The sequence below is a fragment of the Miniopterus schreibersii genome (genome assembly GCF_964146895.1).
Source record: "Miniopterus schreibersii genome assembly, chromosome: 2".
NCBI classification, from domain to species: Eukaryota; Metazoa; Chordata; class Mammalia; order Chiroptera; family Miniopteridae; genus Miniopterus; species Miniopterus schreibersii.
The window spans coordinates 104,838,367-104,865,569 of NC_138102.1; the positions used below are offsets into that span (position 1 = coordinate 104,838,367).

Here is a 27,203-nt window from a genome sequence, read left to right on the forward strand (position 1 = left end):
GACGATCTGGGGTGCATAGATGTGACAGGAAGAGGATGAGGCACTGGAGACCTTATACTTCAATTACTGGGGGGAGGAGTGTCTCCTCTTTTAATTTCCTCTCCCTGGCCTATGGCTCACCCTCCCTGATCCTGGGGCCAGGGGGGCCTATTGCTCAAGGCAGCTTGTTTGCTGTCCTGGCAGTTTCATCCCTTGGAAACTGGCAGCATTGTGTGCATGTGAGCTCCAGGACTGGGTGAGCGTGTGTGATTCTGTGCACTGAGGAAGGAGATAAGGCCACTCGGACTGGCTACAGAGGCCGGCTGCATGCAGGCAGATGTGTGTATAATGCCATGAGCTGGTACAGGAGGGGAGACAAATTGCAGAGGGATTATTTTCATCTCTAAGCTGGTGATTTATCAACAGTGTTTGCAAAATTTCTTTAAATCTAACTTTTTAGTCAGGATCTATTTTCAATTCTCCATGCCCTCCAGGCCCTAGTTAGGGAATGTTGACCAACATAATGTCGACGGCGGTGGCACCATAATGTGCAAATGTGTTTCTCTAGTACATGTTCTGCAATACACACGTGGCCCTGGCAGAGGCCTCTGTGTGCTGGGCCTGCTGCCTGGAGCTGCATGAGGCTCCTCTCCATAGGATTCTGCCCACATGTGAAGGGCCAACCGAATACCTGTTTGCACACTCAGGACGGCGATTGAATAACACATCTATGCATTGCCCAGACTTGCCCCACACTTGTGAGGGGCCCTATCTCCACTTCTGCAGTGGGGCTTGGGGAAAACTTGGCGCTCAGGCCTGCTATAACTATTAGGGGTACAGGGGGGCAACATCCCACAGTTATCACCACTGAGAAAGGGGAACAGCCCAATTCTGCCAGGAGTCCAGCTGAGCTCCAAAAATGGGAATCTGATGGTTCATTTCTCCATGGGATTTGCTCCTGGCTCACTGGAGTATCATCCAAAGGAAGACTGGGAAGGTGAAAATTCCATCCTGGTCTCTGAAGACTAGCTAACCGTATCGCCCAGGCCCAGTCAGCCAGAGGCCAGCTGAGGCCTAGAGGAGGGTCACTCGGGCTTTGCACGGATGATCAACCCCAGAGACCTCATTCTCTCCCTCATCTCCTCTCCTGGTCCCCCCACCCCCCAGGCCCCCAGTCCATAATTCTGGTTCCCTGCCTGCTCAGCCCTATGGAAAGATCATATTTGTAAGCCCAGAGTGTCATCTGCCTGCCCCTGAAGTCAGTCTTCAAAGTGCAAGGTGGTAATAGGTGAAGCAGGGCTCCTCCTTCATGTCAGCAAACCTCACTATCCTCACTACAGCTGATAAAACCCAGGCAGCAGAGAAGTCCCCTAACTGCTCTTAGGGAACACTCCCCCACTCCCATTACACGAGGGTCCTCTGGGCAGACGTATGCCTTCCTGCCACATGGGCCCATGTGCCAGTGACTGTCAGGGTGGATTCACTGAAGCCAGGGTAGATGAGCACCCACAGGGCATGGAGCAGTGACGGGTCTCACTCCATCAGCCATGCTGCTGCCCAGGGAAACCACCTGAGGTTCACATACCCTACTGTCAAGCCAGCATGTGGCTGAGTTTGCTGCACTCAAATACAGGACCTATTCTCATCCAGAACTCAGCCTTCTCTCTCCCAGCGGCACCCCAAGGCAAGGCCATAGGTGGGAGGACCCCACCTATCTTACGGAGCTCTGGGCATTGGGGTGACATCTGGCAGCACTTTGTGCAGCTGCCTGGGGATGAGGGGGCAGGAAGCCACTCTCCCAGCACTCCCTCCCCTCCCCACCCAAGGAAACCAGGAAGTACATAGGAAAATACAGTCTTTATTGGTCTTCTGAAACAACAAACCAGAAATATAATTTTGCCTTTAAAAATCTTCTGTCTCAAGATGAAGATACCACCATTGACAATGCCCACCCCTCCCCCATTCCCATTAGGAAATCCCTACATCTGGTTTCAGCTGGCAAACCAGAAGGAAGACTGTGCCTCCACCCTGGGGAGGGCATTTAGCAGCCTTGCTGGGGCTCCCTCAGCACCCACTTTGCTGCAGAATGGCCTTCTCAAAGGCAACTCTGCCCCTCCCGCAAACTCCCTCCCCATCTAAACTCGTCTATGAGATAGAAGGGTTGAGAGATGCAAGGTGAGCTGGGCTTGCCCTGTCCTTCTCTGTCCTTCCTCAGACCTGGGGCCTCAGTGTCCTGGCAACTGTCTCCTGGTGCACCATTGAGCACCCCGCCCCTCCCAGTCTTAGAGCCAGAACCTAGTCCAATGTCTCCACCACTGTGGGTCATGGGAAAACTAGTGTCTAGCAGAGGGAGACCTAACACTCACTCAGATCAGACTCAAGAGGAGGGGCAGACCTAGAAAAACAGACTAATGACTCCCAAACCATGCACAGTCCTCTTCACACTGCCACTCCCACACCCCTGCAAGCAGTTATCTCTGCCCCTTTGGAGTAGGTTCAGGCAAAGAACAAACAGGACACCTGGCCCATGATCTGCTTTGGAGCCCAGTCCAGGTGCAATGGAGAACTCTGGGGAGTCTGACTGAGCAGGGCAAACTGTGGGAGAGGGAGCCCCATCACTGAAGCCTCTAAGCAGAGCAAGGCAGCCCCTGTGTGGGAGACATTGGCAGGCAGTGAGTTTCAGTGAAGGCCACCTGCTTTCCCAAGATGCCACCAATCACAGAATATGACCCAGTCCCCGTCCAAAGTCACAGGCTCAGAGGTGCTGAAGATGGAGGGGTGAGAAGTGCAGAGCAATGGTTCTCAGGCTGCAGGCTACAGAAGTGGAATTGGTGGGTGTCCCCAGGGGGCTGGCAGTGATGATGTGCTTAGGCTCCCTGGGCTCTCAGGGGGCTGCCATCCACAGGTGTTGCAGCTTCAAGGCCTCTGGGTTGGTGTCCTTGGAAAACCCAGCAGGATAGGTGAGAGGGTTACCATGGTAACAGGCAGGCTCATCCACTTGGCCCACTTTAGGGGATCTCAAAGGCATCCTGTGTTGTCATCCTGGGTTTCTCCCCTTGTTGACTTGAAAAGATTGCAGTAAGCAAGCAAACGGTTCCATGCTCTGAGGACTAGACATCCAAGGGGAAACACGCTTCTGCTCCCCAAGCTCTCCTGACCTCTGTCTCCATGTGACTGTGTGTGTGCACATGCGTGTGAGATTTTTTTCAGTCGATGTGATTTTGCTGGTGATGCTATGAGTTTGTGTGAGAGTGAATCAGTGAATCCAGGAGCAGTGTGGTTGGTATGGTCTCAAACAGATATAGGGACATAGTGGCTTCAGCCAAGGGAGTGTGTTATACTCACAGCATTGTGTTTCTAAGTGCTAGATCCCGATGACAGGGTTGGTGTGATTGCATGTTAATACCAGCTCCTGAAAGCTGGACCCAACTTTCACACCGAAGGGTGGTTAAGAATATCTTCCTGGCTTAGAAGAGAGTCACAGAAATGGACCCCTGGCCCTCATATTACTTCCTCCCCAGCCCTAAATGCAGATGAGGGGGGTTGAGCAAGAGGTAGGGAGAGTCACCCAGCTGTGACTACACCCAGAGCAGGAAGGACAATGGAGTGCTCAGTCGAGAAGCCTCCACTTGCATACATATTCTTTCTTCCCCATGGCCAGAGGCTCAGGGAGATCCCCGAGGTGTTCCAAAGATTTGGTGACCGGAGAGGAGCAGCCGCAGGAGCCTTCAGCATAATGGCTGCTTCCACAGATACTGGCAGTCCCCACTGTGGGTGGTTTGCTAGAGGGCTGGGAGGAAAGTAGAGCTGGGGACTGTGACAGAAAGAAGGGCCAGGCCTTCCTGAAGCGGTCTCCGTGTGTTCTCCTCGCCCTTCTTACCTGGGCCAGGTGGGGCTGGGCTCTCATGCCACAGAGGAGATCTGCTTCTGGTCTTCATGCTCTCCCTCCGGGTCCCCCATAAGGGGCTGGCGCTTCTTCAGCTCCCGGTGGTACTTGGCCATGAGGGAGGCATAGATGCAGCCATAGGCAGCAGCCACCACCATCATGATGCAGACGATGCCACAGACGACCCCGGCGATGATCACAGTGCCGATGGCCCTGCGCACGCTCACCGGCCGGTACCTCTGCTTCTGGGGACAGGCTGTGCTGGACTCTGGCTCGGGCTCGGCCCCAGGCTTGGGCTTCACAGGTTCTGGGCTGGCCTTGGTGCAGGGTGGCCCAGGACCATCCAGCCCAGCCGAGCTGTTCTCCTCCTCCAACTGGGAGCAGTAGTCGAACATTTCCATGGGGACCACGCGCATGTCCTTCCCCCTTAGCTCCTTGGGTAGGGTGCAGGCCAGCTGGTCCAGGCGCCCCCCTGCATTGGGCGATAAAAAAGGAGGGGCTGACCAGGCATCCAAAACTGGACTCCCCTCTCCCCATCCCTAGGTCCCAGAAACAGAAAGGCCAGAAGTTCTAGTTTCTATCAGTAATGCAGTCAGTCCTGGGATCAGATGGATAGGAGAGGAAGGGGGCAAGGAAACTAGCATCCGTTGAGCCAAGTACCGTGGTCAGTGAGGCACATACATTTCATCATTTAATCCATGCAGAAGCCATGTAAAATGGGTATTGTCATGATTCCCATTTTATAGAGAAGCACACACCATTTCAGTCATGCCTACTCACTCCAGAGTCAAACTGACCCACAGGGTGAGACAATGCTGACACATGAGGGTGCTCACGAATGAGTCATCAGTGCAAAGAGAACACCAAGAGGCCTGCAAGGCCGTAGTTCCACTCCTCTCCTTGCCCCTGAATCTGCCTGCTTACCACCTGTCTGCAAACCTGGGGCACTGTGCTCAACACAGTATCTTATCCCTCCAGTGCTCTTTCCTCACAAAAGGACAAAAGCCAAGTCACTGCCAAGGCCACACTCTTCCATTCAGGACCTTTTGGTTGCCTAAGAGTACCTCCTTGGAGTACAGAGAAAAGGGGTTGGGCAAGAATGCTTTTCTTTTCCTCTTTAAAGCAATCCATCAGCACCCCAACCTCAGCATCTCTGAGTGCAGAAGCATCTTGAGAGGGAATCCTGAAGACCCGTGAGGGCAAAGGAGTGGGGCCAGTGCTAATGGGGGCACAGCAATGGGTACACAGGTTCACCATGATGATGGTGAAGCCCACTCCACCATGGGGGGATGGAGATGCAGAACATGGGGAGGGCGAGAATGAGGGCAGCTAAGGAGAATGAGCTGCCTGGACATGCCCTGGGATCCAGTGAAATCTGGATGCAGGCAATAAATGCCTGTGAGAGGACTTGGCTGCTGCCACTCCATCGCTGCCAGTTCCCTCTCCCAGCCCAGCTGCTGTGTACAACAGGCATCAATCTTCCCCCAGGATGCTGATAAAAACAGCCCAGGATTTTTTTTTTTTGAAGGAGTGCTAAGTTGACAACAACTCTACTATCGAAAACTTCTGAAAATATATGTCTCCATTCCATGCCCTTTTGTGCTGAGAGTATGAGATGGCAAGGACGTTCCCTGATGGCTGTATGAGAGGGCAGGGACATTCCCTAGCGATAGCACATTGGCCTGGATCAAAGACACTTGGCCTCTAGTTCTCCCCCATCCCCATCCCAAGATGCTGACTGCCTAGGTGACTTTAGAAAGTCTTACATCCAGTGAAATGTGTCCAGGGCAGCCTTTCTATAGGTAGGAGCTGGGTGTTGGCAAGGGGCACCCTTATCTTCCTACTCCAAAGACCTGAGGGTGAATCCAAGCTATGTCATCTTGTGCAAATTATTTAATGTATTTAATTGCTTATGAGTCTTAGCTTTCTTGGCTGTAAAATAAGGAGCTATCTCAATTAACTATGAGGATTAAAATAGGTAATATACATGGAAAGACACTTGTAAACTGGGCACTAGGCAAGTATTTATTTCCCTACTCACAAAAATAGTGACTAACATTTTATGGCACTTTACAGTACGTAAAATTGTTTTTAATAACACTTGAGAATGTCGTGCAAATAATTGAGATACTGACTGCATATGAAGTGAAAGGAATGAGACTTTGATGGAAAATGTTAGCATTCCTTTCACAAATTTTGATATTAATTCATTCAGCAAATATTCATTGAGCTTCTACTTTGTGCTGGGCACCAAATTGTGTCTTATTAATCCATTTAATAGCATGACTACTACTAGCAAATGAACAAACAAATATTATTGAGGACTTGCTTTATGTTGAGCACCTTTTCAGACACTATGTGCATTACCTATTTAATCCTCACAATGATTCTATGAGACAGATGTGTTATTCGCTCCCACTTTACAGATGAGTGCACTGAGACAGAGAAAGCAACTTCCTCAGGATCACACAGCTAGCAAGTGGCAGAGCTGGCACTTTTAGCCACTACGCTTACTTCTTTGCCCTTCTTTCCCATATCATTCCATCATTTCATAGGTCATTATAGAAGCTTCTTGGTTAATGATAGGGGGAAGGAAAAGAAAGTAAAACCAAAACCATTTGGCTTCTTATTAAAGCTTCAGTCACAAAAGTTCTTCGCGGAGAGAGTTGAGGTCATCATCAAAATAAAAATTTGGTTTTATCTGTGGATTTAAATTACATTCCACCATCCTGAAACGGTGGATATTTAAGAGATTGTTGTATTCAGAAAAACAGGGTGGTTTTTCTTCCTCCTTCTACCATGCCAGGGAATCCCAGAACCACACCTAGAGGGGTGCAGAGAAAAATTATACTGTATCTTTAAGTTCCCTCATGAAACCTACAAAAGTGAGATCATAACAGTGAGTCGATCTGAAAGAAAAAGAAAAGAGACAGGCAGAGAGTGGGGAGGGAGCAACAGAGAAGAAAGGGGAGCAGTGGGGGGGGGGGCAGCACCCGGCCTCTCTGCCCTGCTGGTCACTCTCAGCGTGGCTGGTGAAGACAGGCCCACACCCTGAGTCAGCTCCCAGCCTCCAGGAATGTGTTGGGCCAGGGGTGACCCTCCCAATTCCTCACACCCAGGCAGGGCTGGCTGTGCTCACCTCGGTAGGAAAACCACTCCATCCAGTGCTTGAAATCACGCAGGTTACAGTCACACTCCCAGGGGTTGTCCCCAACCTGCAGCAGCTGCAGACTCGCTAGAGGTTCAAACGTCAGCCGGGCCAGGTTCTGCAGGCGGTTGGAGCGCAGCGATAGGGAGCGCAGAGCAGGGAGGCGGTCAAAGAGGCCCGGAGGCAGCTGGGCCAGGCCGTTGATGGACAGGTCCAGGTGGCGGAGCAGGGGGCAGTGCTGCAGCAGGTCCCTGTCCAGGGTCCTGATGCTGTTGTTGCGCAGCTGCAGCTCCGTCAGATTCGTCAGGTCCTCAAAAATGGAGCTGGGCAGCTGGTCCAGGAAGTTGTTGGATAGATCCAACCGCTGCAGGCTGGACAGATTGGCAAATGCCCAGCTTGGCAGGGTACTCAGCTTATTGTTCAAGAGCAAGAGGGTTCGGGTGGCAGCAGGCAAGTCCGGGGGCACCATGGTGAGGCCTAGGCCGCTGCAATCCACCTCCAGGCTGCGGGTGTCACACTTACAGGAGAAAGGGCAGGCAGGGAGGGCCTCCACAGCATACAGGGTGACCCAGCAGGTGATCCCTGGGGCGGGGGGGGGGGCAGACAGGTGGAAAGAAAGTGACAAGTGGGGATTACCTCCTCCTGCCTCTATTCCCGCCTTACTCGTTCATATCATAATGGCCTCTTGCCTTTGTCTTCTTTTTCCCAAGCCACGATCAATATACAAATGCTTATTGACCACATAAAAAGATAATTAACAAATCCAAAACACTTCTACATTAATGGACATCACAGTGTCAGTAGGGCTCCTTGCCTTGCAGCACATCTGGCAAAGCAATCCTCTCGTGGAGTATGATCCTGTGGAATGGCAGGCCTGAGTCCAGAGGACAAGCAATGCTGGTCCACAATGATGCTCAGCTCACACGGCCTCCCACAGCTGATCTCAGGAGCTTGGGCCCCACTGACACCATAGATGTTGACAAAATGGACATGAGGATGTTCAAGAAGCCTGCCCTCATGTTCCTCTCCCAGAGTCACTGCCAGGACAAGGTTCTCTATCCAAAAGAAAATGGCCACACTGCTGCTTCCTTCCCCTCTGCACCCCACCCCAACCTGCAGCTGCACTGGGCTAACACATGCCACACATGGAAGGGAGAGCACAGAGGGGCCCTCCAAGCCCGCTCCTACAACTCCCAGTGTGTCAGATCTGCTGAGTCCCACATCCAAGACGGCACCTTAGTGTGAGCCAGCCAGGAGCCCAGCCCACCCAGGGTCCACTGTGCAGATGATGAGGACAGGATGCGCAGTTCCACTCCACACTGAAGAATGCTTGTGTCAAGCAATTGCAAATCATGGGGCCTAGGACAAGTTCCATATTCACTCTCATTCTAAAGCCATTCATGCCCATAGCCTGAGCTCCTGCTCCTAAGGGCTGCAGGGTAGCATTTCTGCAGAATGGATCCATTAGCCCCATTCCTTCTGTGGTCCCATGTTTTGCCCAGGACTCTCTGAGTAGCAAGCACAGGGCCCAGCCTGTGGAAGGCCTGGGGGGCCTCAGAGAACAATCACAACAGAGCAGCTCATTCTATTGTCCAGCAGCCCTTTCTAAGAGTGTCTGAAAAAAACACCTTAACTGTCCCCCTGAATATCAGAGAAGACTACTCACTGTGAAAGGGAAAAGGGATGAGTTCAAACTAGCTCAACCACACCAAGTCAGTCCCAAGAGGCCTAGAGGAAAGGCCCCAGGTGGAGAAGCAATGGAGATATCCAGACCCAGCTCATGGCCCATTGGCCCCACCCAAAGCAGAAGCAACCATCCCAACCTCGGTTCCTGGATGGGATGGTGTTGGGCCTGTGTCTGGTAGGTGTCTGGTTGTCTGGTATTCCAAAGAGCAGATGTGGAAGGAACAGGATGAGCTGTATCCCTCCCCTGCCTGGAGGGTCAATGAAAGCTGAGAGACATACTGCAAGGCTGACACCTGAGCCTCTTTGTTCTCGAGGGAAAGTGAGCTCCAGCACGGCCATGGAAGCCAACTGGAGACCCTTCCTGGCCACGTGGGGGCACCTGCTGCTACTTCTCACCTCCTCACCCCTCTGAGCCCATCTGCTGCCAGGTCAGCCTGTCCCACACTTCCCCCACCGTGCCATTTTAAAATCAATCTTCTTCAGATTTCACTCTCCTGAGAAAAATATTCAACCCATCCAGCTTCCCTCTCAATCAGTTCCTCATACCCAGACACCGTTGTTCCCCCACCCCCAAGATATTTGGAGTGGCATAAAAGCCCTAGTGACAAGAATACATAATCCTGTATTGCAAGGTGTTGAGTGATTCCAGAATGAGGTTGAAAGGGGATCTGATCGCTCAGGATCAACCACTCTTGCGTGGTAAATAATTCAGGCTGCTTGTGTGAGGCAGCCACATGATGGGCTGACCATGGGAGGGGAGAAGTCAGGCTGACTATGTCCTCAGGACCATCTCTTACCTCTTACCACGCAGCCCTGGGCAACAGGGTCCTCACGGACCTTGTCCCTTTACCACGCATGAAGAGAATTCTCAGGGCTGCTTTCACCCTGACAGCTTTGTAAGTTTCCTTATGGGACATGGAGGGCCTGTTTCCTCATCCTCACAAGGGGTTGGACCAGTCCCTAAGGTCCCTTCCAGCACCACATCCCAAAAGCCCACTAGTTCCCCCATTTCAGAGTTGGGGAGATTGAGGCAAAAGCGAGGTCTCCATGTTCATCCAGCAGGCGAGACAAGAGGGAGGCTCACATTACAGCAACAGGGCCACTCGAGCCAGAACCACGGGGTGGGTGGCAGCGGACTTCACTGTTCAGGAACAGACCCTCCAGCTCCTGATCCAACCACTGAGGTTCTCAGCAGCTACTCGTTCTTTAGCCATCACAGGTGCCGGAAACATGGCAGGTCTGCAGAGGGTAATCCCTGGCCTCCCAGAGCCGGGCCTTGGGCCTCCCGGGAAGATCTCAGGCCTCCCAGCAGTCCGAATGCATCACTGCAGGCCCCACTAACCCCGCCACCCTGACCCCACCCTCCCACCATACTCACAGGAGATCTGCCTCCACTGCAGGGCCAGCCTGGTCCTCTGCTCTGGGCCACTGCTGGGGGCCAGCATGGTGAATGCCACAGCTCTCACAGTCCTGCACCTCTGGGGACAGAGGAGCCCCTTGGTAGGTGCTACCTGTCAGTCCTGAGAGAAAGAGAACACACTGAGCAGAAGCAGGCACTTAAGGCCCAGGCCCATCCAGCCCAGGGGTGAGGGAGAGGGCCCGGTGTCTCTTTACACTGCTTGTCATTCCCTCTCTTGTTCCCAGCTATGATTCCCTGGGTTGGGGGAAGGAAAGGACTGAGGGGGCAGAGAAACCAGGAAAACTTCAACCTCCCTGGGGTGATCGGGGGTGGCGTGGGGGGCTCAGGGAACCCCAGGAGCCCTCAGTGTGAGGCGCAGTGCTGAGCTCTGGGCTCTGGGACTCAGGAATTACCCCACACTCTCCCCAGTGTCCCTGCCCCCAGCCTCCCACCTCTTTTTGTTGCCTCTCTGATGTGTTGGTCTCTAAAATGTTTTCAGAGTCATATGGCCTCCTCTGTGTCTGGGCCTTTCCGTGTCACAAGTGGGGAAACTGAGGGACATCTCTGCTGGGTGCAGAGTGAGGCTACAGGCAACACTGGTCACAGTCCCACTGCCGCTCTTACCATGGGCCCCGACGAGGTAGAGATCAGGCCCTTTGCAGACTTTGCCGCTGGATCAGGCTTGCGGCCCAGGCTCTGTTCTTGTTGCTGGGTGGCCCCCTGCTTCCCCTCCACCTTCGCCTGGGAGGTGAGTGGCAATGCGCGTCTTCCTCACGGGTCTATAATAAGACTCAGCGGCTCAGGGGTTCCTGCTGCTGCAGCAGCTGCTTGAGTAAGAGACAGGGACACGGAGGAGAGGATGAGATTGCGAATCAGAAGGAACAGGCCAGGGGCTGCAGGAAGCAGTTTTCTTTTCCAGAGAGGACAAAAGAGGGGACTCACCCTTTCTAGGGTCTCAAGGACTTGTCCTGCCCCAACCCAATGACTTGTAAGCAGGACACAGGCCCTCCTCTGGTCCCCACTTTCTTCAGGGTATGGCCAAGGCCCTTAGAGCCCAGAGCCTTCACTCTCCCAGCTCTGTCAGACGGTGGGAATGGGGGCGGGGGGGGGGGCTGTGGTGCTAGCTATTACAGCTAGCGCAGAGTAAGATGGGGCATGGGATGGAGGAGAGGCGGCCAACAGCCCGGCCTCCTCCTGCTCCCAAGGTGCAGCCCTGTCAACCCACTGTCCTGCTGGCTCCTAGAGTTCCAGCTTTCTTGGTTGCCACATCGTCCCTGGGTGATTCCTGGTTGCAGGCCTCCTCTCCCCACTCCCACAGGTCTAGTTAATTCTGGGAGCCTCAGAAGCCAGTGGCAGAGTTAAGCAGACAGCTGAGGAGGTGGAAAGAGCTGCTGGGAAGCTAACATATTCAGCTCTGAAATCTTGGGTGAAGCAGGGTTCCCCTCAGGCATCTAGGATCCTGCTGCAGCTCTTGGTATCTCTCACTGAGTCTCTCCCCACCCCCCTGGGTTATATCTGTCTCCTATAGGGTGGCAGAACGCACTAAGAACACAGCAGTCCCCACAGGACCTTTAGCTGTGCTCCCAGCAAAGGCAGCCTGCTCAGGAGGGGAGGGGCCTTGCCTGCTCTTGGCTTTGTCGTTCCTCTCCCTCTCTGCCACATTAGGAGGGCTCTGCTTATGAAGGCCTCGCAGGGGCTAGCAGAGTATGTCTCAAAAACTGGGCACAGATTTGTGGTGTGAAGAGCAGCCCAGTCCCCGCACTGCCTCCTGGACGGATCTCAAGGCCCTGGGCTGAGGCATGGGGTAGATGCTTAGGGTAGGTCAGCTGTTGTTCCCAGATGCTCTCCCAGGGCCAGGCCCCAGCAGGCTCCTGGCTCAGATGCCCAGGTCAGGCAGGGCTCTGTGTTCAATTCCTTGTCAGGTCATTCCCTAGCTGTATAACTATAAACCAACAACATAAACTCTCTGGGCCTCAATTATCTTAGCTCTAAAAGTGACGACAGTAATACTCAATGGGTGGAATTTTAGTGAGGATCAATTTAATTTAGAGGGGAAAGTTAACATTTACTCTATTTAGCACAAAAATTACCTTAGAAGATAATTCAGGTGAATGTGCCTGGCTTGGACTTAAGACCCTGATAGGTGTGAGAAAACACCAACAGTGTGCAGCAGGCCTGTGGGACATCTCTTTCCTGTCCCACCAACTTCACACATGGGCCTACTCTACTGCTGAGCACGTGCTGCATTCCTGAGCCCGAGCCAGGCCTGTGGGCCATCACACGGTGCTCGCTTCAGGGTGTGCTCACACACGCAGCCGTCACAGGCCTCCATCCCAGACAGCGGTGTCCACCCTCTCCGTCCTGCAGGCCCTGACCCCCAGAACAATGTCTTACTCCAGCAAGATCCCTCAGAGCAAAGCTCACAGCATCCACACATAGTAGGCAAGTCAATGGCCACCCAAGGCACAAAGACAATGACCAACTTGCCCAAGGTCACACAATAGGTGGGGGATGGAGTTGCAGGCTTCTGAGCCTGGCTACTCATCCACTTCCTGATGACAGTCACCCAGCATGGCCCCCGTGGGGAGACACCTATGTGTGCACAGAGCAGGTTGCACACAGGCTCCCAGACACGTGCTTGGAGCTCCCAACACAGCACGTGGTACAAACACACACCCACAGAAAACCGTGCAGTTGGGCACGTGCTGACACGCACACGCACATGCACACACACTTGTGCACACACACATGGCCTGCTGGCAGCCCTCCAGCACTCCTCCTCACATTCAGCATGCAGGGAGCAGAGTGGGATGCCCGGCAGTTCCCAAAAGCCCCCTGCAGACAGGTGTACAAGGATACTTCCAGCTTAGAATTAAGGTCCGAAGCAAACCCTACAGGGCAGTCCCCTACAGGATGTATTCTCTGCTTAGACCCACACTAAGATGAGGACCCAATCCAACCTTCTGCTCCCACTCTATCCAGCTTCCTGCAGGGAAGCAGGTGGTGAAGAGCCCCTCTCACCCAAGCCCAGGCCCTATTTCTACCTGAGCTTCATCTCCTCTCCTCTTTCAAACCGACTCCCCTTCCCACCCCACCTACCCCTCCCCGGTCTCAGTATTCTCCCCAAAGGGAGCCCAGGGGTTGAGCAGCAAGTGCCACTCAGTGGAGGTGGTGGCCTCAAGTGCAGGTCCTACTGCCCCATCTCCAGAATGAAGTCACTATACAAAGCAAGGCAGGCAGGTCTCCACAATGCAGACCCACAGGTGGTGTCTTGCAAGGTGGCAGGCAACCATTGACCCTCGTATCTCTAGAGAAATGTGATGCAAACAAGGCACCCAGGTCCATGAGGGGAACCTGTGTTTCCTGGGGAGCTGACCCTGCCTTTGTGGGCACCAGAGAAGTGACCCTTAAGGAGATATGGGCTTGAGCCCAGCACTGTCTAGCTCCTTGGCCCTCTAGAGGCTCATCAGCACACCTCCAACCAAAGGACTCCTTTCCACCTCCAAAAGTCTCCAGCCTCTTTAAGAAGGGGATGACCTACATTAGGAAGCTTGAGGAGCAGCTTCTGCAGCAAGAACTGGCCAGCTGCTGGATAAATTAATGCCATCCAGGAGGGCAGTCTCCACCCAGGGTGGAGAATGGGGGTGGAAAAAGAGTCAGGGGTTCCTGCCAGAAAGATCTACCTTCAAGTCCCACAGCCTTGTGGCTCTGGATGTTGGACCTACTCCCAATCTTCATAGGACTTTTTGTCCCAGTCCCAGAGACAGAGACACCAGAGAGAAAAGGGGCCTCCGTTACTGGGCTTTTCTGGGAGACTGAGGATTGAAGGCTAGGGCTGAGCCAAAAGCAGTCAAGTGGGGAACTCCTCGAAAACCAGAAACACAGGGCTGTGTGCTCCAACCCCTTGCTACTCAAAGTGTGCTCCATGGACCGACTCGCAGCAGGGGCTCACCTAGGAACTTCATAGAAATGCAGAACCTCAGGCCCCACCCCAGGCCAACTGAATCAGAATCAGCACTTTTACCAGATCCAGACAATTTGTTTTCGTATCTAAGTTTGGGAAGACTGGTTAGATCACGTCTCTCTCAGCAGACCCTGGTACCTCCCAGGAAGCCAGGCTGGTCAGTCTCTGGAAGCTGGGCACCAGCCAGGGAGTGGCAGTGACCTGGGCAGAGAAGAGAGGGTACTGACATTAGCACCTCCTTCCAGAAGCTTCTGTGTGGGGAAAAGCCATTACCAGAGCTGCAACGGCCTGTGCATAGTGTTCTTAGTCCTCATAACAACTCTTAGGTTTGTATTATTAACACTATTTTATAGATGGGGAAACTGAGGCACGGGAAATTAAGTAACTTCCCCCAGATTAGGTAATGGAAGAATACAGCTTTGGGCCTGAGTGGTCTGGTGACAAAGCTCCTCACTCATCTGCCTTTATAGGCTCCTGGGTCCACTCTGTTCCTGATCTGCTTACACACTGAGGTTCCTGATATACAATGGGAACGGCAGGAAAAGGGAGGTGCCACCTTTCATTTGTGCAGAACCTCACAGTTAACGGGCATCTCCTCATTCACTCTCTTGCTGGAGCTGAGAAGACGTGTGTTCTTACCCCTCCTGCTGGTGGAGGCACAAGCTCTATGTCCTGCTGGACTGAGATGCCAGCCAGGTTTGCCCCAGCTGCCTTCTGTCCAGAAATATCCCAGATGCAGCAGGGAAAGCTCTAGGGGGCCAAGATCTGGTTAAGGGAATGGGGGGAGCTTTCTAGAAACCTTCTGATGGAGGATTGGGTATTGAGGTGAGGAGGGTGGGCTGGGAGTGCCAGGGAAGCCAGGGTGGTAAGGCAGCGATGGAACAACAATGGAGGCAGTAGTAAGAGCAGAAGGTTCCATGTGCTCCTGCTGAGCTAAGTGGGTGCAGCGCCCCCTAGAGACTGAGGGTGGGATCTGCTTCCCCAGGGCTCCTCTCACCTCTGCCCGCATGTCAAGGGGCAGCCTGCCCTGCTCTCATTCCCTGCAGGTGCTCAGGTTAGGATGGCTCAGAGCCTGACCTCTCCGTGCCTCTGCCCCAGCCACTTATCCTACAGGTGGAGGTTAATCTTCCAAGTAGAGTAGGCTCAGACTCCAGCTAGAAACCACCAAGAAAAACACCACAGGCCTGGTATCCATGCCCTTCCTTTGATGCTTCCGCATGTCCATCCCCCCAAGTCAAATGTCCAAACCACACAGCCAGCTAATGTCCATTGTGCTTGGACCCAGGGTTCCTGGTGCTTGAGACAGCATGCTTGCCCTGCTGGGCACACCCTCCCTGGTACCTCCCTTTGGTCAAGGCTCCTAGACTCAAGATAAAGGTCCCCCTCAGCACCAGACTCACAGAACCTAGAAGCAAGAAAGACCCTTGCAGCCTCCCCTGCACCTCCTTTGTTCTGCAGAGAGGTGGCCACTGCTAGTGAGAGACAGGGCCAGGGTTGGGGCCACTTCTTAGGGCTGCAAGGACAGTGTCCTCCCCACCCCAGGAGGGCAGCGAGGGACCTGGACGACAGGCTGTCCCAAGCTGAGTCCTGTGTGGCAGGGACCATACAGAGCTGGGCTCTCCACCTGCTGCCTTCAACCTGGCCATCCAGGCCCTTTCAGGAAACATTCTCAACCTTTTCCCTGACAGTCATCCCCAAAACATGTACTGCCCAGGCAGCACGGAAGCAGGCTTTTAAAAATCTCTGTATTTGTACTTGGAACAGACAAACCCTTCTGGTTCATTTTAAAATTCCCCATTCTCACCCCTGGCTTTCTGCACCTGGTTTCCTTGTGGAACATTCCTAATCCCAAACAGACCCTCTGGGAAGCAGAACAGAAAAGCCCCAAGTCACTCCTCATAAATAAGCTACGTGTTCACTGAGGCCCTGGATCTGGGCTCAGGACAGCGCTGGCAGAGGCAGAGGAGGCCTGATCTGGGAGTTAGGAGGAAGGCCCTGAGAGGGGAGAGACTGCTTAAACTCCTTCTCCTCTCCCCACCCAAAGCTCCCCAAATACCCCAACATTACATAACCTCCCTGTCCCCTAGGCATGTGCCCACTCAGCCCAAAGCAGTCCCTCACCCCAGCTTTGGCACCTAGAAAATGGGATGGGGTTTGCTTATCCGGGCCCCAGACACAGCTTCCAGCCAAACCCCAAAGGAACCAGATCGGTTGCTTTAAAAACCTCCCTTTTTCTCCTGCCACCCCCGGCTGGCTTTCCTGGTCTCCCTCTTTGGCAGCGCCAGGGACTGAGCCAGTGGGGAAACGGGGTGGGAAGAGCAGGAAGCTGCTGTGGGTTTCCCTCCAGGCTGGACTTCCCCCGCCCATCTCCACGTGCTCAGCTGCCTTCCCCTCCCCCAGCTGATGTAGTTATCTAAGCTGCAAAGTGTCAATCTGAGTCACAGTGAGGTGATGGCCAACATGCCTTGACAGTCAGGAGCCAACCTCACCACCGTCATCCCCAGAAACACAGACTGCACTGCTCAGGGAGGAGACAAAGCAGCCAACCTGGACTTGAGTGGGAAGTGGGGACTCCTAGTCAGACCCCCTCTCTCTGCGTTGTCAAAATGGGCCTCAGGGCTGCCCAGAGCAGCTGTCCTGCTCCCAGTTGGGGTGTCCATGCCCCACTGGGCCGGGAATCCAGGTAGGCATGGCCTGGCTGCAGACTCCTGCTCCCCCTAAGCTAAGTCACAACCTCCACTAAGCCTTGGGAGGCTTGAGCAAGGCCTTGGGCTCACCAAGAAAGAGCTGCCAGGCTCTTCTCCCTCATCCACTCCCAGCCACACCCCCATCAGGGTGGCTTCCCCCACAGCTACGTGGACCTATATCCAGCCAGGGAAGGGCTCCTCAGCAGCCTTGTCCAAGGACAGCTGCCTGAAGGCCACCACCCCACACTTAGGCCATCCTGTAAAGAGGACCATGAGGTCAATTCCGGCACCTCAGACTGCACAGCGCTCCAGCCTGCCACCCCTAGGCTGAGCCATGGTGCTCTGTGCCCACCCTGCCACCAGCATCTCCTCTCCCACAGAACCAAGTTCCTCAGGCTGTCTATCTAGCTGGGCATGCAGATGGCACAGGGCTCTTGGCTGGCTATCCCCTGCTGCAGGGACTGGTTTCTTTGCCACATAGGCCTGTCGTCTGGCACTGGCACTGCCCTCCTCCCCCCTGTCCTCCCCTGGCTTGCCCCTCCCCAGCAGAATCCTAGCTCATGTCCCCAACACTGTGAGGTCAGAGTTCCCTGTGCCCTGTATCTCTGGGCTGCCCAGATGTCCAATCCTGAGCACTTCCCCAGGCCCAGCAATTGCCCCCAGGGGGCAGGAGACAGCAGCAGCTCTCCTTCTGTGCAGGGCAAAGGGACCTAGCAAAGAGGGGACCCAAGTCCCCATGCCCCAGCCACTCTGGACCCACGAATCCTTTATTCCTTCCCACCAGCGCACAGCACTCACCTTTTTCCACCTGACCTCGAGCTCCTTAAATCAAGTAGCTGTGAAATGTCAATGAGCCCCTCCTGGGATTCCTGGGCAAATCCAGACAGCACCGCCAGCGGAGCCCAGCGCGCACGGAGACCCGATCCGCCGGAGCGGGGACCTGGCACGCAGCACACAGCGCGGGGAGAAGGAGTGCCCGCCGCCGCCCCGGGGACCGGGCTGCTGGGTCAATAGCGAACTGAGAGGGAAAGAGGGAGGGACGGCGGGAGACAGATAGGAGAGGGGAAGGAAGGGAGAGGAGAGAGCACGCGCGAGCGAAGAGACGGAGCAATGGAGTGACAGCTGGGGGGACATCTGTGATGACAGCGACAGGAGCACACACAGGCGAGGGCGCGCACAGGCGCACACACCGAGGCGCTCGCGGCGGCCGGGGAGGGCAGCGCTCTCCCTGAAACGCTCACATTTCAGTGGAAAAAAAGGCCTGTGGATTAATCGCTCCCAACTCCAGGGAGGAGAGGCGCGGTTTGACCGCGTCCCTCCATCTTCCCTCCCAGCGCTCCCCGGCTCTCCCCGCCCCTGGCCGCGCCCCTTCGCCGCCTCTCCCCTGCGCTCCCTTCCCTTCGGGGAAAGAGGGTCACGACCCACGGCGGAGGCCCCTGGAAAGCTGGGGCAGCCTCCGGTTCAGGGACTCGTGGGCGGTATCTCCCATCCTGCCCCTGGGGCATTTATTTCAGGCAGGATAATTGGAGGGGCTTGGAGGGAGGGATCAAAAGGAGCCCAGAGCCTCCCAGCCGGGGTCACATAGGAGCGCAGGGGTCACTGAGCCTCAGAGACCACAGATGCAGGTTTATTCAGTGGAGCAAAATATAGGACCTGCTGGCGCTGCTGGGCAGGTGTCTGCGTGCTCTGGGGTGAGGGGAGGCAGGCATTCCATAACTCAGAGGCCTCTTTATTAAGCAATCAGGACGACGACATTGGAGAAACTGATATTCCGAGAGGTGGCCAATGTCCCATCCAAAGGCAAAGGAAGCTAAGCCAGGGAGGAGCCCGGCCTGGGCATTGACCTCTAAATGACCCTTCCTTGCAGTTCTTAAAAGCTGCCTGACCAGTGGATGGCAGACAGTGTGGCATATTGGCAATGTCGGCAACATCAGGGGTATCCCAGTGTCCCTGTTCCATTCTGCCTGCTTTCCTGGAGGATTCGCCATCAGAACTGGGGGTGGGATTAAGAACCCCCCCCTTGACTCAGGACACTGCTGACAGGACACTACTGCATCTTCCTTTCTGTCTTCTCTGCTGGGTGACACAGCAGTGGGGGGGCCGGCTGCTGTCTCAGGAGGTTAGACCATCTTTTACTCCTCAGAAGTCCCCTTTGACCTACACAGATGTCACATGCATCATGCCCTTCAAGCTAAATGCTTCCACCTGCCCCTAAACACTTTCCACTTCGCAGCCCCAGAAAGTGTATCCTTCCCTGAGGCTGGAATGCTCTCCTAAAAAACTCAACCTGAGCAGGGCCTCCTCTGTGACGTTTCCCTTCTTAGTCCATAGACTTGACCTTCTCCTCTGTCTATGGCCTTTCTTTGGGCCACCCTATGGTTATCACAGAAAATGTACGGCAGCTTTCTGCGGTTGGTTTGCCCACTTTCCTGCACTGCGAGCAGTTCCAGGAAAGGGTCTCTGCCCCACGCAGCCCAGAGCTGACTGCGGGATGGGAGGGAGGAGCCCACGCCTGGGCACCAGAGGACACAGTCAGACTCTGCTGCTCACTAACTAGCTCAGTGAGATTCACCCTTTTCCATCTCATGACACACATAAACTAATTACTAAAACAAACAAATTACTAAAATTCTTCAGCACACCAAAAAATATATTTTTTGTCTATGTGACCAAAAAATATATATATATAATTTTGATTCATTCCAACCGGATGGTTATTGTTCTGGCTGTTGTCATTTTTTTATTTGACAATCTAAGGGAGAAGAGGTCAGGGCCCCTGGCTAGTCAGGTATTGCATGATTTAAAAATTCTTGTGGCACACCAGTTGAAAATTGCTAAACTAGCTAATAACTAGTTAATTACCTGACAACCCTGGGCCTCGGTTTCCTGCTTGTAGAATGCGGAGGTAAATTGACTGGGATCTCTGGTCTCCCTTCTGGCAGTGGCACTCTGTGATCGGAGAAGTCCCTGAGTACCTGCAGACTCCCCAGCTTGTATTAGGAGAGGTGGCCTCGCCTCACCCCACAGTCTGTGGGCTGGATTCTCCAGGCAGAGGAGGGGGGAGAGCAAAGTAGATATGAGAGCTAGGGGGTAAAAGCTGGAGTTTCTAAGTCCTCGGGGGTTCAGACCCTGACAGGGGTCATTTCTGTGTGTGTGCGCGAAAGTGTGCATGAGTGTGTGTGTGTGTGTGCAGGTGTGCATGACTGTGTGTGTGTGCAAGTGTACATGAGTGTGTGCATGCACAGCTGTTTTGTTTTGCCTTCTGTGATGACAAAGCAGCACCGAGGTGACAGCCAGGATGCAGAGCAAAGAGGTTCATCTTGATAAGCCGTCTGCCGCCTGTGGCCTTATTGAAGCTCTTTGTTAAGTTGTCTGCCAGCTAGGGAGATCTTAAAGAAAAGCTGTTTTGGAAGAAAGCATGAGATCATTGTGGAGAAGCAGGCGAGAGAGCAGAGGGAGAAGGCCAGGCTGGGTTAGGGGGTCTGATATCTCCTCCATCAGGGTACCAAGGTCAGAGCCTAAAACAAGGACCCACATACAGAGGCATGAGGGGGATCTCTTAATAACCCATGAGGGGTAGGGGGAAGCCACCCTCAAAGCCAAGTGCCTCACATTGTCTGGGCCCCTTTGCTTGGATTCCTCTCTTCACCAGGAGTTAGTTCTAAGCCTGCCTGCAAACAGTGGCGTGAGGTATCACCTCCTGCACACAGTAGGCTTATTAGGAGATGCTGGGAGATGGGCAGCCAGCCTGGTGCTCACCCAGATGAACGTCCACAGGCTCTGACAATAGCTGAAGACCCAAGGTAGCAATCAACCACAGCAGGAACCCAAGCTGCCCTGGTGAGTCTCCCAGAAGAGAAGGCTGGGCTTTCTCAGTGTCTGGGGTGTGAAAGCACGGTTCAGGTTGTGAGGCAGGAGTTGAAGAGAAGATCTGGAATTATTAAAGGCAAGGCGCACAAGCCACTAGGCGTGGCGGAACGCAGTTGACTTGTTAACGATGTTCCCATGCTCCTCACCACCTTCCCCCCAGCATCCAACAGTTCTTACCATGAGGAAGGTCTTCGTGTCTCACCTAAATTCCCTGTTTCTTAGTAGATTTCCTCCTAGGTCTTCAAGGGAATCAGAGCACAGCTAAATCTCTAGGATCTCAAGTCCAGCATCTGTAAAAGGGCAGAGCTCTGTATGGCAAAAAGGAGTTCAGCAAGTCTCAAACCCGAGGCAAGGGACAAAGGGATCTTGTAGAATTTGCTTCCCAATCAAGTGGCTGATGCAATGGAATTCACAAGTATTTCTTTATTGTACCCCACTATGTGCTAGGTACTATTCTAGGTGTTGGGATCAGGAGTCAACCCCTTTGCCTGCTACTAGCCATTCTAACAGTGTGAGACAGACAATAAATGAAAATAAAATAAATAAACTATGTTGCTTAGAAAATAAAAAGAGTAGCCCTGGCCAGGTGGCTCAGTTGGTTGGAGCATCGTCCTGTACACCAAAAGGTTGCAGGTTCCATTCCTGGTCAGGGCACATACCCTAGGTTGCGGGTTTGATCCCCAGTTGGAGTGCTTATAGGAAGCAACCGATCAAAGTGTCTCTCTCTCTTTCTCTCCTCCCCCTCTCAAATCAACAAACATATATATCCTCAGGTGAAGATAAAAACAAGAAAAAGAGAAAGAGGGATGAGACAGAGAATGAGTGGCAAAGAGGAAGACTGCTCTGTCCTAAGAGATCAGGGAAGGCCTCTCTAAGACATGATGCTTGTGCTGAGATCTGATGTCAAGGAGCCAGCCATGTAAAGTTCTAGGGGAAGAGCATTCCAAGAAGAGAGAACAGCTGATGTGAATACCCTGGAGTGGGAATGAGGTTAGCATGTTTGAGGGAGATAGCAATTCCCATTGAAATCAGAGATATCAGCAGAGCCAGCTCCTTAGAGCCTTGTAGACAATATCATAAGGAGTTTAGATTTTGTTCAAAGAGCAGTGGGAAGGCATTGGAAGGTTTTTTCTGGTGTGTTTGTGTTTTGTTTTTTCTAAATATGTTTTTTAATTGATTTCAGAGAGAGGAAGGGAGAGAGAGAGATAGAAACATTGATAAGAGAGAAACATTGATCAGCTGCCTCCTGCACACCCCCTACTGGAGATTGAGCCCAAAATCCAAGCATGTGCCCTGACTGGGAATCAAACCAGTGACCTCTTGGTGCAGGGACAACGCTCGATCCACTGAGCCACACTGGCCAGGCGGCATCAGAAGTTTTTAAGCAAGGGAGTGACATGATTTGATCTTCAGAAAGATCAGTCTCATGTCTATGTGAAAAACAGATTATGAAGAGCAGGTAAACCACTTAGGGGTTTATTACATTAATCCCAGTGAGATGATGGTTCAGCCCAGAGTGGTAACCGGGGAGGAAAGTGGATAGACAGGCTCATGACATTCTGGAATAAGGTCTGCAGAACTCGAATGGGATGGAGAAACATGATGACAGTTAGGTGGAGAATGTGCCCCCCAAATGGGGAAATCTCAAGGATGGTCAAGTTTTGGGAGGAAATGCCAGAGTCAGGTTTTGAACATGTGAAGAAGTTGAAATGCCTATTGGTGACTCAAGCGGAGAGGTCAGTAGACAGTTGGAATGTCCTAAATTCTGCAAAGGACACCCAGATGCACAGGACCCAGAGCCTGCCTTGGAGGAGCTTATGGTCCAGCTGTGAGATGGAACCTAGTGGAGAAGAATCTGCTCCGTGCCCCACTCCTGCCATTTCTACCCAAGAGCCTCAAAAACCTGTTTCACTGGGAAGAATTAAGCCCACCCTCTCGAGACTCCCTCTGCTAGAATCATGGAATTTCTCCCAGCTCAGAAATGTCATGATTCTCTGAGACTTGGCACTGACCAATGTGTAGAGAGGCAGAGTCTTGTTGTAGGAATAGCCTGAGAGCTCTTTGACCACAGGGACCACGGGCCGGGGTGAATAAATTTTCCTAAATCCCAAAGACCTGACCATTCTAAGCATTAGTGTGACTCCCCTCTGACAATTTTTAGGGAAGTTTCCTCCTTTCTTTTTGTTTCTTTTTCTTTTTTTGTTAATCCTCACCCGAGGGTATTTTTTCCATTATTATTATTTATTTTTTTTTTAGAGAGAATGGAAGGGAGGGGGAGAGACAGAGAGAAAGAAACATCGATGTGAGGGAGACACATCTACTGGTTGCCTCCTGATGCGCCCCAACCCAGGGCTGGTGATCGAGCCTGAAACGGAGGCACATGCCCTTGACGGGAATCGAATTCACAACCTTTCAGTCCAAAGGCCAACAATAGGGCAGGTTCCTCCTCTTTCATTCAGTCTTTTTCTACAGGTAAAAAAAAATCTATCTAAAATGAATATCAAGAGTAGTCTTAAAAGGAAGAATCAGGCGGAGTGATTGAGGGCCACCTGCAGCCTCAGAAGGAGGGAGATGTGAGAGGGACGAGGGGAGTGGCAACCAGGGCTGCTGATCACTCCTGCTGTGTCCGTCTGTCTCATGAACCAAGAAGTGGGTCTACCTGTCCCCTTCCCTCCTACACTGTTGGGCCACCTGGACCTTGAAGCAACAAAGAAGCCCCCATAGAATTCAAAAGTTCCCATATCATAGGACCTGTTCAAGAGGGTGGCCAGAGCTCCAGCCTCAGAATGGCCGTGAAAGTTCCAGGGAGGAGGGGGCCTCTCAGGGCCTCAGTATCTTCATCTGTACACGCAGAGCTCTAGAATTGCATTTTCCAACATGGTGGCCACCAGCCATACGTAGCTATTTAAATTAATTAAAATTAAATAAAAATTAAAACTCAGCTCCTCAGTCACAGTAGCCACATTTCAAGGGCTCAAAAGCCACATGTGACTAGTGACTACTGTGTGGGACAAGTCAGATCTAGAACAGCTTCATCATCTCAGGAAGTTCAATTAGACAGTGATGTTTTACAATAGTGCTTCCCAAAATATGGTCCTTGGACAGCAACAGCAGCATCACCTGAGAGCACTTTAGAAATGCAGATTCTCAGGCCCCACCCAGACCTATGGAATGGGAAGCTCTGGGGATGGGGTTTTAACAAACCTTCCTTGTGATTCTGATGCATGCTAAAGCTAGAGAATCAAGACTCTAGCCCCAACCAAGGCTGGAACTCTAGCCCCTTGACCCTTCCCTGGTCTCTCCCTTTTTTCCCCATCGAATTTCTCTAGGATCATTTCATATTGAAAAAAACAAAAGGATACAATTCTGTATCTGTGCCACACTGGAAGTCCAGTGCATTTTAAAAGAATAGTCTGAATTTCAGAAAGTTAGAATGATTGTGATGGAAAATCTCTCCAGTGAATGCCATCAGGGTGACTGTAGAATGTCTCATGAAAACAGCAGAATGGCTGGGAACCCAGGTGCATTCCCACTTTACAGATGAGGGGACTGAGGCCCAGAGTGGGCGAGTGCTGGCCTCTTGCTCCTTCCTGATCCCGGGGCTGAGTCAGGCCTAGGAAATAGAGAGGTTAAAAGCCTTAGGGACAGACCCAGCGTCCTGGTTCTGTATTTAGGGGCCAGGTGACTTGGATAAGCCCTGTAATCTCTGTCAGCCTCTCTTTCCTCAGCTGTGAAGTTTGAACAATAATAGAACTGGTCTGCTGTGTGGATGAAACAAGCTCAGGGACATAAACGTCCCTGACACTCAACACATTTTCGATATTATTATACCAGGCAGTAGGAAGTCGGCCTAGTTTTTTCATTCCTTTTCTTTTCAATATAAGCTGCTTTTTTCCTATTCTTTGGGCCAAAATTTCTCTTAGGATTTGAGCACCAGCTTGCATCCTCTACACCTATTTGGGAACCAAAGAGGCATGGTGGCCCTTGTAAGTGGCATCATCAAAAGAGTAGTTTTTGCAGGCTGGACAGTCTCTAGTTTTCTGCCTATAAACCTGGGAGAAACTGGGTACAAGAGAAGTTGTTAAGTCAGGCTGGGAAGCTAGGAGGCCTGTGAGCTACCCAACCCACAGGGGCCATCAGTTCTACCACTTTGGGTCATGTGACCTTGAACAAATGGTTCAGTCTCTCTGCATCTACTTTTTCATCTGAGGGAAGGAGGAATGGTCTGCCCAGTGTACCTGCCTTGAGTCCTAAGATCCGAGGATGAATGCCAACCTAATTGTTCTCTAGAACCCAGGCCTCATCTTTCTCTTGGGCCATTTTCTGGCATTATCTGCTGTGGAGAGACAGAAGCCACCATCTCCCTTCCTTTCTCCCCGACCCCACTCGCCAGGAACCTTAGTCCACATGCTGCTGGCTGCCTGAGCTCTCCCTACCCCTTCTCCTCCCTGGTGCTCTCTCTCCTCTCAGTTCCTGCTGATGCACCCCCCTTTTTCAAAAAATTATCTTTATTGTTGAAAGTATTACAGATGTCGCCTTTTGTTCCCCCATTAGCCCCCACCCCCCTTCACCACAGATGCACCCTCTCTCTTTAACTGGAATCTATTTTTTCTCTCACTGTCTTTTTTCTCCCACCACCACCCCTCCCCCAAAACAGCGGTGGGCATCCAATTGAGGTTGGACTTCCTGCAGCGCAGATTCTGGGCAGCCGTGAGGCAGGTGAGCGTGGTGGTGGCAGGGCAAAGTCAGGGCTAGAGGTCTCCCCAACACCTCAATGGTGAAAAGCGGCTGACACTGTCAGACCCACTCCCCCACTGCCCCACTGCCTCCCAGCCTACCTGCTGGACCTCTGTCAGCTCTCCTGGATCCTCTCCTCTGACTTCCTTGGCTCCTGCCTCTGCCTGTGGCCTCAGTTTCTGGTCACAGCCTCCCCCACCCAGTGCTCTCTCTCGTCTTAGACCCAGGACAAAGGGCAGGACACGGCGTCCCCTCTGGGCCTGGCCTGTCTTTCACTAGGTCTCTGCTGCCCCAGATCCCCCCACAGCAGAGAAAGGAAACTGCCCTCCTCCGTCCGTCCAGCCAAGATCCAAGCTGAATCTGTGGCCCGCCGCTGGGAGCTCGGCCTTACCACGGCCCTCCCCATTCCACCTCTTCCTTCCCCGCCTCTGCTCCCAGAGCCCTCAGACTTGGCTCCCCCTGGGCTTTGTAGGGCTCCTCACTGCCCTCCACAAGCTCCTCCGGCCCCGAATTTGCCCCACGGCACCGAGCCTCCTCTGCGCCGTGGCCCCACTCACTTGCTGCTTCGCCCTCACCGTGAGCAAGTTTAGGGAACCAGAGAATGAAGACGGAAGGGATGGAGCCGAAGCAGCGCGAGCCCCGCAGCCGGGGGTCAGTCACCACACCAAGCAGGCCGCCATGAGGCCTCCAGCGTTACCTCTTACCTTCTCCCCCAGCCCCAGCTGCAGGGCTGTGGCAAGGAAACTGCTTCAGTGCCCTGCCCACTACCACACACCGCCACACACACACACACACACACACACACACACACACATCAAATGCACACATGCACACATACACACATCACACACCACACATACCATACACGGACACAAACCAAACACAGATACCATAGACACACATGCGCAGGTACCACTAGTATACCATAAACACACACCCCCAGTCCCCACACATCAACACACAGCACAAATGTACCACACGCAGCATTCCCACACTCATAGACTACATATTTACCATGCAGACCGGGCACGCACAGTTGACAATCTCTCTTCTGCTTTCCAGTGCAGTGCGGGGGATGGGCCATGCCCGAAGAGCTGCCAGGATAGTGTAAGTTCTTCCCCATTGTGAAGCGGGAGGAAGTGGGAGCCTTGGACCCCTCAGATCACGTCCTCTTGATGGGCCAGCTCCCCTCCCTCCCCAGGGCCCTTCTATCCTGCAGTGCTGGGCTCTACAGAGGATACCTTCTCACTAGACAGGGAGGCCTGCCTTCCCCAGGGCAGGCAGGGGACCAGGGCTTTGGGGGCAGGGCCTGAGCTCACCTCCCTTCTGGGTTTCTCCCCAGGACCTGGACTGCTTCATCATCGACAACAACGGATTCATTCTGATCTCAGAGAGGTCCCGGGAGGTACGGTACTGGGGAAATGGGGTTAGGGAAAAGTCGACTCATCCAGTAGCCATGTCTTTAAAGAAAGGGTAATGGCCCCAGGAAGCAATCTTGGTTTACAGCCCATTAGAGTGAAAGTTCTGAAGAAAATGAGATCTCCTCTTGAAACCAAAGTCAGCATAGCAAGATTATAAAATCAGACATTTTTCAACTCAGACGGTTATAAAAAACATTACTTCTTGATTTTGTCTGTAACAAATCAGGCATTTTCCCGGGGTTGGTAGGGAAATTGTCCACAGAATGAGGAGAGGCTCAGCACAGCTACCTCTCAGGGCCCCACGTTTTCTGTGCTGTCTCTGGTGGGCATGGCCTCCGAGGGGCCTCCTCCCAGAGTGCTGAGCACCCTCCTACTGCTCATTAGCTCACTCCCCATGTCACTTTCCCCTTCCCGTTTGTCCATTCA

General features: G+C 52.9%; 2 protein-coding genes across 2 annotated transcripts in view; one reads left to right on the forward strand and one right to left on the reverse strand.

The window, feature by feature from the left end:
• The window catches only part of CACNA2D4 (calcium voltage-gated channel auxiliary subunit alpha2delta 4), a gene marked incomplete at both ends in the record, with an annotated part of 112,643 nt that overhangs the window by 70,525 nt on the left and 14,915 nt on the right, over window positions 1–27,203 (forward strand). Inside the window, 3 exons of the mRNA XM_081127755.1 lie at window positions 25,277–25,338; window positions 26,419–26,463; window positions 26,699–26,761. Of these exons, the coding sequence (XP_080983881.1) occupies window positions 25,277–25,338; window positions 26,419–26,463; window positions 26,699–26,761 (170 nt within the window). The remainder of the gene's footprint in view (window positions 1–25,276; window positions 25,339–26,418; window positions 26,464–26,698; window positions 26,762–27,203) is intronic.
• Window positions 1,819–18,089, reverse strand: LRTM2 (leucine rich repeats and transmembrane domains 2). The gene is made up of 5 exons (XM_081130593.1): window positions 17,548–18,089; window positions 10,723–10,922; window positions 10,078–10,219; window positions 7,005–7,595; window positions 1,819–4,337 (listed from the first exon to the last, which is right to left on the reverse strand). The coding sequence occupies exons 3-5, from the start codon at window positions 10,142–10,144 to the stop codon at window positions 3,883–3,885; spliced, it is 1,113 nt and encodes a 370-aa protein (XP_080986719.1). The 5' UTR covers window positions 10,145–10,219; window positions 10,723–10,922; window positions 17,548–18,089; the 3' UTR covers window positions 1,819–3,882.

Excerpts from the sequence above, each read along its gene's own strand:
- LRTM2 (XM_081130593.1), bottom strand. The coding sequence starts at position 10,144 with ATGCTGGCCCCCAGCAGTGGCCCAGAGCAGAGGACCAGGCTGGCCCTG. Across the intron at positions 7,596-10,077 it reads GCAGTGGAGGCAGATCTCCT|GGATCACCTGCTGGGTCACC; the intron begins GTGAGTATGGTG and ends CCCCCGCCCCAG. Across the intron at positions 4,338-7,004 it reads GGAGTGGTTTTCCTACCGAG|GGGGGCGCCTGGACCAGCTG; the intron begins GTGAGCACAGCC and ends CGCCCAATGCAG.